Source organism: Balearica regulorum, chromosome 19, assembly GCF_011004875.1.
Source record: "Balearica regulorum gibbericeps isolate bBalReg1 chromosome 19, bBalReg1.pri, whole genome shotgun sequence".
In the NCBI taxonomy this organism is placed as follows: Eukaryota; Metazoa; Chordata; class Aves; order Gruiformes; family Gruidae; genus Balearica; species Balearica regulorum.
In genome coordinates, this window is record NC_046202.1 from 9,789,998 (window position 1) to 9,803,377 (window position 13,380).

The window sequence follows — 13,380 nt, forward strand, 5'->3', positions numbered from 1 at the left end:
TTCATGACTGTCCATGCAGTATACGTTCATATATTTTACAAGAAATCAAGTTTTAGCAGTAATTCTGTAGGCAGGTAGAACATGTTGTAGCATAGTTACTCATTCCTGCGAAGGCAGTAAGTTCCAGCCATGCCTTTCAAACAGAAATCCAGCTCCAGGTGGGTGAGGTTGTTGTATCTTCAAGGAAAATTTTGAAGCCTTAAATTAAATTGGATTCAGTGTCTGTGCTTTGGGAGCAACTTGAAATTCAGCAGATGAATTCAGGGAGGCACATGCTCTGTCATTCTGGAGCTAAGGGAGAGCTGTAGGACGTGTGTTGCGCTTTCACAATGGCTCTGTGCAGATCTAGATGCTCCCGCTCAAATATTCGGGGCTTGTGCTGTTGATGTCAGTAGGAGCAGGGTTAGCTCCATGCCGAGTCATTTTGAAAACAGCCCCTATCTCTGTCCCGTGGGAATGAGCCTGTGATGTTACTTACCTGTTAACTCTCAGCCGTATGGGTACCATCCCAGCTCACAACCACTGACGTATTTCACTGCTGAGTACTTCGACAGACAGGCTCGTACCGCCATAAATAGGTTGTTATCAGGGCAACAGCCAGTTTCGCGATTGCTGCTAGAAATGTTTAGAAAGGGGAAATGAGTTAATGCAGCTCTCCCCGGGGTGTCAGCTGGCTCTTGACTTCCCCTTTTGAAAAAGCAGAAGGATGGTCCATCCCTTCTTCACTCTCAGCTATCATTAGGAGGCCCTTTTTGCACAGCTGCCTGCCCAGCAAGGCGGTGTATTGCCGATGGAGTCGTCAGTGCTTGCTCGAAATGAGGGTGAGGCGTGATAGCGAAAGAACTGTGAAAATAAGTAATTCCAGGCTCCTGCCTTAGCAAGTATATGACAGCAGAGTGTGGACATCCTGCAGCTTCGCATGCAGGAGCTGAAAGAAAAAAAAAAAGTGAAAACGGATGCAGTGGTTTTACTGGAAGGACTGGAGTCCTTAGGTGCCGCTGGGAGCTAGGGTGGTGGTGTGCCTTGCGTCCGCACGCTGCTGGGCTCGCAGGAATGCCGATGGGTGCACCAGCGTTCGACGCTGAAGTCTCTTTGTGGTCTCAAACATTTGGAGTTATAGCCAGTAGAGAGAAATTAGACGGGCAAAATAATTGCACCAATATTTATATCTTCCAAATATCAATTTTATATTAAAAAATGATCTATATATATAGACCTAACAGATAGCAGACTTTTAAGATGTTGACTGTGTATGAAAATCTCACTCATTTTCAAACCAGTAATACATGGGGTGTATCTCTCTTGAGTGATAATGCCCTAAAAAGCTTTGGCTGTACTAATAAACAAGTCAATAAATAAAATTATAACAACTTACCAGAGCGCTGAATATTTTTTTGTTCCAGCAGAGAGGCTTTGTGGTGATGAAGTAGCATCCCCACCCGTTGTGGTGATCTGTTCCCCGTGTTGTTACTGAACTTTAAAAGCCCGTCCTGCACCGTGGGACGTTCCCTTCTCTTCAGTTTTCATCCGTGGTGGAGCCTGGCGTTCCTCGGGTGCGGCACCCCGGCTTTTCTCACCCTGGTACCCACCAAATGTCAGATGAGGTCCAGCACCTCTGTCTGCAGCTGCTGGCCAGTATTTTTCCCTCGGGATTTCAAGTTTTCCACATCTAAAACTTGAACCCTTTCTCCTTCATGTCTTTTCGTATCCGTGCTCTTGGTGACAGGCTGCTAAGGAAGAGGGCAGATGTTCATTTTTGTGATTTTTTTTTTTTTTTTTTTTTTTGCAACAACTATTAGGGCACGCAGTACTGCTCACACAGCAATTCGCCATCGGTGACATACGCACAGCCTCCCTTGGCTCTGGATTGAATTAAGCTTAAATTTAAACTATGAAAAATCGGAATTACATTTTGAACAAAATGAGGGTGGTGTTCCTTCAGCTTTTTATTTCTAGGAGGTTTGGGTACTAGTTCTGGGTGCAGCACTACAGAAAAGAGGATACTCCACTCTCCCAAGAAACTCAACCTCCAGTGCTTTGTTTTCCATAACCTCGGTTGCGATCCATCGGCCCAAGTCCCCTCTGTGCTGTTCTCACTCCGAAGCAGCGGTGCGGTGCTGCAAAGCGCTGCCACCAGCTCTCCAGCCTGAGGCCAGCGGAAGTAGTCCATCTCTCAAAACTGCGTTCTTGCTCAGCTCAAGTCCATAAACTCAGCTTGTTCGTCAGCACTCCTCCTGGATTTTTCTTCTAAAACTCTGCTTCTTGACACCTATGGGAAACCCTAAGCAGCGTATCACCGCGTTACACGTTGCGTCTCGCTGTCCTCTAACCCAGCACCAGCAGTCGGATCTACAAGCTCCGTTTCATTTCTCACATCAGAAGATGAGGGCTGAGGAAACAGGAAGAAATCCGTGAATGAAGTGGTTTCCAGTAACACACTGTCTATAAAGCAGTTTTAAATTTAGTACAAACAATTGTAATTAGGAAATAAGCTTTTGTGACAAGGTTTGTGCCAATTCTGTATAAGAAGCAGCGATCTGGCTATTAGCAGAATCCCAAGAGCTCTGGAACTTTTTTAATATTACTGGTTGTCTAATTTTACCTTCTATACAGGGAAGTCCCCATGTTAAAATAATAAGAAACCAAATTTAAGTGACCATGTTTCTGATCTCAACACCTTCAAAGCACCGTACTTGAGATTCAGGGGAAAGCTGTGGTTAGTATTTGATTTTTTTTTTAACGCAGTCAGAGCGAGGTTTTGTCTCTACAGCTAATAAGGGTATCGGCCCGTGGAAGGGCTGCGCCTGCGCCGGGGTTTGCTGTTGATGGCGCGTGGGGAGAGCCCGAGTGAGCTCCGCGGGTGCTTTGGGGCTGCTGCCTGCCGGGAACAGGGACATGGGTGCTGCCTCACTGACCGAGACGTCTCCGCTGCCAGTTGAGTGTGGGTCTGGGCTCACGGTGTGGTGTTGGTCTGTGGGGACACCAGCTGCACCCCAGCACGGGCTCCCGGAGCGGGTGTAGGGGACAAGGGGGGATGGGGCTGGGGGCTTGCGGCCGGCTGGAGCCGGGCTCCTCCTGAGCATCCCATGGAGAGCGGGTCCTGACTCTGTCGGGATAGCCCAGCGCTGGCACCCATTGTAATCCAGGGTGCCCTTGTTGGGGACAAAAGTGCTCCCGGGTGCACCTTTGCCTGCGAGCGGTGTGGGATTGATAACGTGCAGCCGTCACGTCCCCTCAGGCCTTTCTGGTCAGAGCTGGGGCTGGAGGAGGAGGAGGGTGGTGTGCTGCCATTTCAGAGGGGCTTTGCCAGGGACCCTCACACTCTCCCAGTGGGAGGCCGGGGTCCATCTCCGGCCTGGCCTGGGGTTTCCCCGTGGCCGGTGCTCCCACGCAGCGCTGCGCCTGGGTAAGGCAGCGAGCGGAGCTGCGGCGCTGGGGCTGGCTCAGGTCCTCGGGGAGCCCTTTGGTGGCAGATTTTGGGGAAGCTGCAGATAAAACAGTGATGCAAGGGCAGGAGCTCTTGCACACGCAGCCCGTGGCTGCCCCATCCTGCCTGCGCCGTGCCCCCAGCTCCCCCAGCGGGTCTCCCAGCTGTACAGAGGATGGTGCTGCCATCCCTGGGCTCAGGGAGCACGTTACGTGCTTCATTCAGCCCATCTGGCTCTGCTCGAGAGGGTAGGGGCTCCTCTGGTTGTCCTTGCCCAGGCACTCGTCTGTCCTTGATCCTCTGCGAAACGGGTGCTGCAGCACCCTGTGCCATCACGGGGCAGCGTCAGCGGTCGGAGGGGCCACTTGGCTATCGGGGCAGCCGACCCAGCCCTGGACCTTTGCTGTCCCCTGATTTCAGAGATGCCTCCAGGGCATCCCCGAGGTCTCCCTGCCGCCCGCCTCCTCCCCAGCCCTGGCACCGCTGGAGGGCCAGGCTGGAGCCTCCCCACGGGAAACACCAACTCAATACAAACCACAGCGGGTAAACATTAACGGGTGCGATTGCAGCAGGACTTCCGCTTTCCCAGGGGCTTTAACAGCGAAGAGGAGCAGTGCGAAGGCAGAGGGGAGGAGAGGACGCTGAGACACCCGGGGAAGCAGGAGTAGGGGCCAGAGCGGGACGCTGCAGCCAGGAGCAGCTATGGGGGATGCCTTCATCCGGCACATCGAGTTGCTGGGCTACGAGAAAAGGTTTTTCCCCAGCCAGCACTATGTGAGTACGCAGCGACCTTCCGACAAGCTGAGTAGTGAGGACTGGCCGGGGTGAAAAGCTTGGCCAGCAAATTTCTTTAGATAAAAGTGACTGAGGGCTTAAGACCATCCTTTTTTGGGGCGGTCATGGCTGATGGCACGAGCTGGAGGCAGCCAGAGGCTAAAATGTCTTGAACGCACAAGGTTTTGGGCATCTCCTTTGCAAGCTGTTGGTTACTTCGCAGGCTTGGAAAGGGCTTTTCCGTCTTTGATTCGCACCCACCTGCATGTTTCTGTCGCCTCTCCATCCCTGCCGAGCTTCCCTAGCGCCCAGCTCACTCGCTGTCTGGGCAGAGCTACTCACATTGGGGTGGTGGAAGAAATACACGCAGTTTATCTGAAACAGAAACATCCAGGAGGTTCCCCGGGGCTTTGGCCACGGTTGGGTCGGGGTCCCGCTCGCCCGCAGAGCTGCAGTGCCTCTGCTTTGCCCCTCAGGTCTACATGTTCCTGGTGAAGTGGAACGACCTCTCCGAAAAGCTCGTCTACCGCCGGTTTACTGAGATATATGAGTTCCACGTGAGTCATCCCGGGGGTGGGGAAAAAAAGAGGAGGGCAAATTCCTGCTGAAATTGCCCCAAAACAAACCTGGCTCAAAAGAGGTTTCCTGGCTCCCTGTGCTTCCATCTCTGCTGTCCCTTCAGGGAGGAGCCGCCGGCTCTGCGCTCCCTGGCAGGTTTCTCCCGGGGTCGGGGCGTGGGGTCCGGCCAGCACGTGCCAGCGGGGTGAGAGCTGGGAAGGGGGTAAAACCACTGGGTGCCATGGGGGTCCCTCAGTGCCATCCTGCCACCTCACAGCCGTGCCTGGCTCTGCTCCGCAGAAAGCGCTGAAGGAGATGTTCCCCATTGAATCCGGGGACATCAATGTGGAGAACCGGATCATCCCACACTTGCCAGGTGAGGGGCAGGCGCCGGGTGCTGGGGGCCAAAAGAGAAATTGCAGCTAGCTGGGAAATTCCCCAGTGGGCCGAGCTCTGCCGGCTGCCTCCCGCGCGGGTGCTTGGTGGGGTTTCTGTTCCTGCCCACCGGGTTTGAAATCAAAACACGAGAAAGGTCTGTCTGAGCAGCAGCGGTGGTTTCTCCCAGCACTCGCCAGCCCTGCAGACCCCGTCCTTCCTCCCCGGGGTTGTTGGCTGCAACCCCTGGCAGGTGCCAAGGGTCTGGCTTTGGGGAGCCTGAGCTGAGCTTAGCTGAGCTGAGCCCTCCTTCGGTGACGCCATCACCGGGATTGTTTTTTACTGCCCTTATGGCAACACAGATATTTTGTAAGAGGAAGCAATGCAGTATGTCTTCAACGACAAGGAATGAACTCCTGATCCAAAGAACTGACAGTTTGTCCCCAGGCACGGTGCAGGCCAGCGAAATTCCCCCTTTTATTTAATTTCCTCCTTTAAAGCAGGCAGGAAGGAGCATGAGAAGTAGCTGTGGGTTGTGGTCGACACGTCTCAAGGAGGAATAAACCTGCACCACGCAGCAATGAGGGTGCCATGTCTGGGGAGGGGGGTGTCCCCTCGGGGCCGGACTAACACTACCGTGCCGGGACCCTTTGTCCGGCTGCTGCCGCTGCTGTGCCGGGGCTGCTTGGAGCGTCCTCGTCCCGTTTGGGGAACTGAAAGTGCTGGGGACAAGGCAGGCATCAGACTGCTGCCCCTGAGTCCCTCTGTGTGCCCTGGAGCAGTCGCTGCGTTTGTGGCCCAGCACCTGGGCTTAGTCTGAGCATGGACGTGGGAGGTTTTCCGTAACTGAAATGGGGTCAAACAGGGCCTTTTCTGGGCTTGCACGAGCTCTGCAGGAGTCCACAGGCTGCAGAGGATGAGTTTGGCTGCGCAGTGCTCTCCTCCACACTGCCCACGGCACCGGGGCTGGGTGCTGCGCCACGCTCCCCTCCCCAGCCGTACTGCCGAAATGAAGAACCTGCGGCTGCAGCGCATCTGCAAACCAGCCGTGGCCTCACACTCGGCTTCTCCCCGGCTTTTTTGGCACTGTACGTGGCCCCCCGCATGCCTGCCACGGGGGGGGTCGGAGCACCCAGGGAGGAGACTGGGCCACGCTCCCGCAGAGCTTTGCTTTACGGGCACCACGCAGCCGTGCAGCACCCTGGGGCCAAATCCATTCATTTTCAGGGCTAAATTAATGATTCAGAGCAGCCTGCTTGGAAATTTGTATAAACAGGGCACTCTGGCTGCTTTTTCCCTCTCCCCCAGCCCCAAAGTGGTTTGATGGGCAGCGCTCGACCCAGAACAGGCAGGGCACGCTGACTGAGTACTGCTACACGCTGGTCAACCTGCCCCACAAGATCTCCCGGTCCCTGCATGTGGTCAACTTCTTCAAGGTCCGTCCTGACGACATGAACCCCGTCACAGACAGCCAGTGAGTTAGGCCGCCTGCCGCTTCGGGGAGAAACCCTGCGTCCCCGGGTGCTGGCAGCAGCCCCAGGGAGGGCACCGCTGCCGGTGTGATGGGGGGTCAGCATTGAGCTGCCTTTCCTCTGACCCATCTAGGATCAAGAAGCCCGAGGTCTTCCTCCTGCCAAAGGATGCCAAGAAAAACCTCACCGGTAAGAGGCCTCGGAGGGGTGCAAGCGGCTGCCTCGGCGGCAGCAAAGCCTGACCGGGAGAGGGGTGGCCATCCCACAGCAGGTGCGCTGACCGAGAGCATGGGAGGAAACCACAGCCTTGGGGGGAATGAGTCCCTGTCCTGGGATCCAGCTGGTTTGGGACCAGAAGAGGCTGGGAGAGCACTTTGGGCTGTCCTGGGGCTGCTTTTGGCGTTCCTGAAACAGGGTATTTCTGCGCCGGGGGCCGGGAGAGGGAACGTCTCTGACTTCTCCCCCACAGACATCACGGGCCCCATCGTCCTGCAAACCTACCAAGCCATCGCTGACTATGAGAAGAGCTCCACATCCGAGATGGCTCTAAAAGCTGGGGACATGGTGGACGTCGTGGAGAAGAGTGAGAGTGGTATGTGTCTGTTCCTCCGGAGAGCCAGCAAGGGCCAGCCCACTCCTGGCCACCATTTCAGCATTTTGCGTCTCGTGTCCAAGCGCAGCGTGCGAGTTAGTTACGCCGCTGCATGCGTTAAAGGGCAGGCTGTTGTATCAGGGTCTCCTGATGGAGAGGAGAAGCTCAGAGCGAACGCACCAAGCCTCTTGGCGCTTCCCACCCCTTCGGCACATGTTTCACATTCACAGAGCCACATGATGGTTGGTTTTGGCTGGGGAGGGCGTGGGGCAATCCTAGAAAACCCGGAACCCCCTCACATGGCTTCGCCTGTGAGATTTCCTGCCCTGGAAGAAACAGGATGAACTGGCCCAGCTCCCTGGCTGCACCATGTAAACAGAGACCGGCCCGGCCCCATTCCTTCCCTCCGGGCCACGTGGGTGCCTGCACCTACCCCGGCCGGGGCCAGACCCAATGCCGGTGCCCCCGCGGTGCCCCCCAACACTCTCTGCTCTTGCCCACGGCTGCTTTTGTTACAGGTTGGTGGTTTTGCCAGTTGAAGAATAAACGGGGCTGGGTGCCAGCTGCCTATCTGGAGCCGATGGATGGTCCTGATGAGTCTGAAGAGCAGGAGCCCAACTATGAAGGTAAAACGTTGGGGTCCCCAGGGTGTGCACCAGAGCACAGCCTGCCGCTGCTCCCTGCTGGCACGGCTCGTTGCAAGGACCCCTTTGGGCAGTCCAGGCTGCAGCAGGACCGCTGGGCATGGAGATGTAGCTGTAGAAGCTGCCAGGAGGGATAAATCTCATCCTTCAGTGCCTTACTCAACCTCAGGAGTTTCCTGTGACCTGCAAATCAGCACTAGGTGCTTGTTCTGGCTGATCACAGTGGCCACCCTGAGCTGACGGGGCGCACACTGCGTTGCTGGGTTAGCAAAGGAGCACAGTGCAGCATCCGACCTGAGGTGCAGGCTTTCCCCAGCGCTTGGCTTCTGTGCCGTCCTTATCAGCCCTCCGCATCGCCCCACCGTGACAGCGGGGCCTTATCGCACGGAGCAAAGGGAGGATCCTGCAGACTCACGCTGATTGCTCTCCAGGCTTTGTCTTTGTGGTTTTTGAAACACTGCAACAGAGTCTATTAGCACAACGCTTCCTTCTTCCTCATTTAATCACCCGAATTATAAACCTGCTCTTCAGCAGAGATGGAGGACTTCCACTGCCTGCATTCACCAGCTTTCTCCTGGAGGGGTGCTGGAGGGGCTGGGGTGAGCCTCAGGCACCAACAAGGCTGGGCGAAGTCTGAATCCAAACTTTGAGACCTGAAGCAGCCTGGGTCTTGCCTAAAACACGGGGTAGATGCCCTGGTGCCTCCTCTCCTCAGCAGCTGGAGAGGATGAGCCCCAGCCCTGGGGTGGTAGCACCCAACCTGCTGTCCTGATTTTGTGTGCAGGTGAGCAGTACATCGTCCAGAAAAGCTACACAGCCGTGGAGGAGGATGAGCTGACCCTCAAGGAGGGTGATACCATCGAAGTTATCCACAAGCTCCTCGATGGCTGGTGGGTCATCAGGTGAGAGATGCCAGGGACAAATCAGGCAGGTGGGATTCGGGCACCGGGAAGGGATGGACCAGCCACACAGCGGGGCTGTGAAAGCCACGGACCATTTGGTGCCGCTGCCCAGCACTTCCTTTTGCAGGGCTGCTCTAGTAGCCTGTGGCTTTGCCAAAGGCTCAACGTTGCAGCTGGGGCTTCCTCTGCTGGGGGCTTCAGAAATATCCAAGGAGGCAGATGGAAAAAAAATTTAAAAATCTATTATTCTGCCTCTAAGTGTTCTGGCACATTTTGCTTTGCGAAACCTCAGCTTTCACCCTCAGCCCTGGCCTGCCCTGCAAATTCGGCCTTTCCCGAGGGGAACCCCAGCTGCATTTGTGCTCTGGAGAGTCACAGAGCGTGCACGCGCGGCACAGAGTGTGCGTTTGCGGTGGGACATGACATAGCTGCAATCCCTGGGGATCCTCCTGCGCCAGCCTGTGCCCGGGCGAGTGGCACCGGGAGGATCTCCTGGAGTTTGCAGCAGGTTTGTGGGGCTGGAGGGGGCCATAGGCTGGGGACCAGGGAGCGTTTCTTGAGCACGTGGTGGGGTGTCTGGCAGGAGACCCTGAGCAATCCTTCAGGAGCTCAGCCAAACCCCCGGGCCAGATAGTATGAGCTGGTGAGACCCTGAAAGCTGTGAGCCATTGCTCTGTCCGTTACCTACTTGCTTTTACGACTCAAGCCACACTTTCAGGGAGAGCCACAGGTGCACAAGGTGGGGGGACACCTGAAGCCCCCATCCCTACAAGCAACATAAGAAGAAATAGCCCACCCAGCTCCAGCAATCCTGCTGGGACAGGGGCGAGGAGGCGGAGGTCGCAGAACCAAGGCTGCAACTGATGCTGCTTTGTGTTGCACTGCAGGAAGGGTGAAACCACGGGTTACTACCCCTCCATGTACCTGCAGAAAGCCGGGAAGGTGAACACCTCCCTGAAGAATGAGCTGAGGAACCGGAGCGCTCCTCCACGGAGGTAGGAGAAGCCCCGGGCAGGAGGGAGGAGGACTAAAGCTTTTCTTCGAGGGGTGGGAAATGAAACCAGACAGTGGTTTGCAGTGTCCCGTGCTCGTCCTGGCAACGAGGAACTGCCCAAGAGAGACGTGAGCAGGGCAAAGGCAGGCCAGGAGGCAGGTCCTGCAGGGCTGCAGCAAAAATAGCTCTGTGCTCCCTGACTTCCACGGGCGGAGAGGCACCCCAGCATTTCTGATGCAGGGCTTCACAGTCCTTGCTTTGGCATGTCCTCCAGCTGGGCGTATTTCTCCTTGTCCTTCTGCAAAGTTTCCTTCCTGGGATAATCTCATTCAATTTTCAAATTGGCCTTTTTTCTTATTTCCTAAGTGCATCCACTGAATCTTTGAGAAGCGAGGAGAGATTTGACTAATCAAAGCTGCCAAATGGCCTAATCTGATGGGAGGATTTGAGCTAATGGAAGGGATTTTATTTTGATTAAAAAAGATAAAAAGCAATAATAACTCATTAATTCCGATGCAAAGAAAACTGCTAGGAAGGGCTGAGCTTGCCACTATCTTTTCTTCCCTACAAGAAAACACAGCAGCCTTGCTATAAAATCTCTCAGAATCCAGCTCTGCGAGAGCACAGATTGAGCGTGAGACAGTGTAAAACAGCTCAAATCCACCCATTTGAGCGCAGCGGTGCCTACTGATACCCTTGGGGGAGGTGAGGGGGCCTGTTTCAAGGACAGTGACTCGCTCCACCGTGGTGAATGCCGTCCCTAGGCTGAGCCTTGTTGCAAAGGTGGTGACCTGCCGTTGGGGCAAGAGCTTTGCTTTGAGATGGATACGTGCTCCAACCAGGGAGACGCTGAAGGCAGACGGGCACGGCAAGGGGCCATGGCCTTGAGCAGAGCAGGACCATGGGATGGATGTCAGGAGCCATGGCGGTCACGACCTGGTAGTGAAGACGAAGCGGGGGCCTCCGTCTGCCTGCCTGGAGATGGTCCTCGATGCTGGGGGTTCCCCTGTGGCAGCATGCCACCCCGCAGCCCCAGGCTGCTCAGCCTTTCACTTCTCTCAGTAGCTTCTCTGCTGTGGGTTCAATACCGCAGATCAAGGTGCACACTGACATGTCCCCCACACTCTTCACCCTGGCCCAGGGACTGATCCTTGGGTGTTGGGGAGCCATGCCAGACCCCACACCAGGGATCTCAGTCTTGCAGCCAGTAGAGATGCTGTATGTCCATCCAAACAAGAGCTGTAGATCACTTACTTCCAGCGCTTTCTTGAACTCTGTTCGATAAACCTCATGCCCACCTCGTCCTTCCAGCCTTATGCCTCATCTACCTCGCCATCCCCATCATTACTTTCCAGACTTGTGCTCAGGCTTCGCCCTTCAGTATTTGGTTCCACAGCACTGCTCCAGCTGCCTCCTAATGTGCTGCACGTCATGTCTGAGGGCTGGCGTCCACCTGCTGCTGCTTCCACCCGGCAAAACCACAGAGCAGATATTGGGGTTTGGGTGAGGCAGAGGAGGAAGCGCAGGGTCCGGCTGCAGCAGGTCCGTGAGAGGCAGGGATGGGGAAATCCTCGGCAAGAAAGTGTGAGGCATGAGAGCTGCTGGCATGGAAACAGAAAGTTTAGTTTCTCGCTTGTTGCAGATCCACCATCCGAAACGTGAAGAGCATCCACAAGCAGAGCCGGAAGCAGATCAGCCAGGAGACCTACAGGAGGAACAGCAAGAAGTACATCCAGAGCCGGAGCAAGATGAAGGAAAATTTCCAGAACAAGGCCAATGTCATCAGTAAGTCTCAATGGGGCCTTTGCCCTGGATGTGGGCTGAAGCCCTGCAGGCATGGCCCGTGCCCTCCAGCACTGGTTGCTGGAGTAGGGCAGCACATGGAGTCACGCCTTGCCTCTCCACCCTTCTCCTGCGAGGAAGGCGTGTGCAAGGTGGTGTTTCTTTTCAGTGAGGTTTCTTACCTCTGGTTATAAGTGTGACAGAGAAGGAGCAGAATATGGTGCTGGTGGGAGGTCAGCCCACATTTAGGACCTGTGCTTTCCTCTGTGCACCTAACCTCACCCGTGCTGCTGTTGCCATTACCGTTATCATGTACATTAGCTGTTAGCAAAGCACCCAGAGGGAAGTGTTGCATGAAGGAAGAGGCTGCTATTGAGGTAGATGCTTTAGATCTGGTAATCCTCGTGTGGGACCCGTGACGTTCCCAAGGGAGAGCAGCTCCTTGCACAGACCTAGAGCTGGGCTTCCACCTGAGCAGACCTTGCAGCTGGGCACCGGTGGGCTCATCCCACCACCCCGACCACTGGGAAGACCATCACACGTGGCTGAGACAGGAGGAGAGGGAGGAACATTGGTGGCCGTTGCATAGAAAGCTTTTGAATGTTTGCATGGAGGTGTTGGGTGGTGGAGAGCTCTGACCCATCTGCTTTACCCGCAGTTGAGAAAACTGAGCAAGAGGAGAACAAGCCCAAGGCTCAACCTGCAGTTCCTCCCCGTCCCAGCAAAGACCTCATCCTGAACCGCTGTTCTGAGAGCACCCGGAGGAAGATCCTGTGAGGCCTCAGCCCCCCGCCAGCCAGACAATGCTTTATCTCCACCGGCTCCTGCGCGGCCAGGGCTCGGAGCCAGAGCGGGGGATCCAGGTGGCTCTGGCAAACGCCACAGGTCCCAGGCAGCTGCTGGCCAGATCTGTGCAGCCCAGCACCCATCTTCATCCAGCAGCACGGCGAACCCAAGGTGTGCTAATGACACCGTGAGGAGGGACCAGCACAGTTCCGCCGGCTCCGGGGGGGCTGAGGCCTCCACAGCCACCGGGGACCCCTCGCCACCAGATCCCCTTTATCCCCTATTTGTGTTTTGAATGATTTTGCCTTTTTCACCAATAAAGGAGAGACATTTTATAGACTTATTTCAATGTTCGCCTGGACGTCTGGTCAGTGCAGACACTGGAGAGCAGCCCAGCAACACGGCGGCAGGAAAGGCGTTTCTCCCCACCACATCCAGCAGGGGATTGGGCAAGGGTCTCTTGCGAAAGATGGTGGTGGGGAGGAAGTGTGGTTGGGGGAAGGACAGCAGCTTCCTCTTGGAAGGTGGCTGCTTCGCTCCCTCTAGTGAAAGCAAAGGCTGGGAGGTGGGGAGGGGGGTCTGCTGGGTGGAGAAGGAGCCATGAGGCAAGGTGGTCGCCGCAAATGGTGGCAGGGCGTGAGGGGTGTGGGGCGGGCAGCCCAGGGCCCGTGGGGCTGCCAGGGCGTGAGGGGTGAACGGCTTCCCAAGGCTGTGAGTGCTTGCCCCTCCTGCCGCCTCACAGGGGGCTGCCGTGTGGGGAGGCCGGTGGCCATGACAGCATGGCCGGCACCTCTGGGACAGGGCTGCTTTGCAGCAGGCAGCGTGGCGTGAGGGCTGTGTCTGAGTGCTGCCACAGCCAGCCCTGCCACCGCCATCCCAGGCAGGTTCAAGTTCAGGTTTGGGCTGAGGTCTGGGTCTAGGTTTGGGCCTGGGTTTGGATTTGGGTCTGAGTCTGAATTTCCATCTGGGTCTGGGTCTAGTTCTGGGTATGGGACTAGGTTTGGGTCTGGGTCTGGGTCCAGGTTAGGGTCTGGGTTTGGATTTGGTCTGGGTCTAGGACTAGGTTTGGGCCTG

General features: G+C 55.9%; 1 protein-coding gene across 2 annotated transcripts; it reads left to right on the forward strand.

Moving 5' to 3' along the window:
* Positions 1 to 4,033: 4,033 nt before the first annotated feature.
* NCF1 (neutrophil cytosolic factor 1) lies at positions 4,034 to 12,649 on the forward strand. 2 transcript variants are annotated; one of them, XM_075771602.1, is made up of 11 exons: positions 4,034 to 4,201; positions 4,678 to 4,758; positions 5,060 to 5,135; positions 6,443 to 6,608; positions 6,740 to 6,795; positions 7,076 to 7,198; positions 7,717 to 7,824; positions 8,627 to 8,744; positions 9,632 to 9,739; positions 11,381 to 11,523; positions 12,179 to 12,649. In XM_075771602.1, the coding sequence occupies exons 1-11, from the start codon at positions 4,130 to 4,132 to the stop codon at positions 12,295 to 12,297; spliced, it is 1,170 nt and encodes a 389-aa protein (XP_075627717.1). In that variant the 5' UTR covers positions 4,034 to 4,129; the 3' UTR covers positions 12,298 to 12,649. The 2 variants fall into 2 exon arrangements, with proteins under 2 accessions (XP_075627717.1, XP_075627718.1); XM_075771603.1 differs by having other exon boundaries at positions 4,051 to 4,201; positions 5,037 to 5,135; positions 12,179 to 12,442.
* The last annotated feature ends 731 nt before the right edge of the window (positions 12,650 to 13,380 follow it).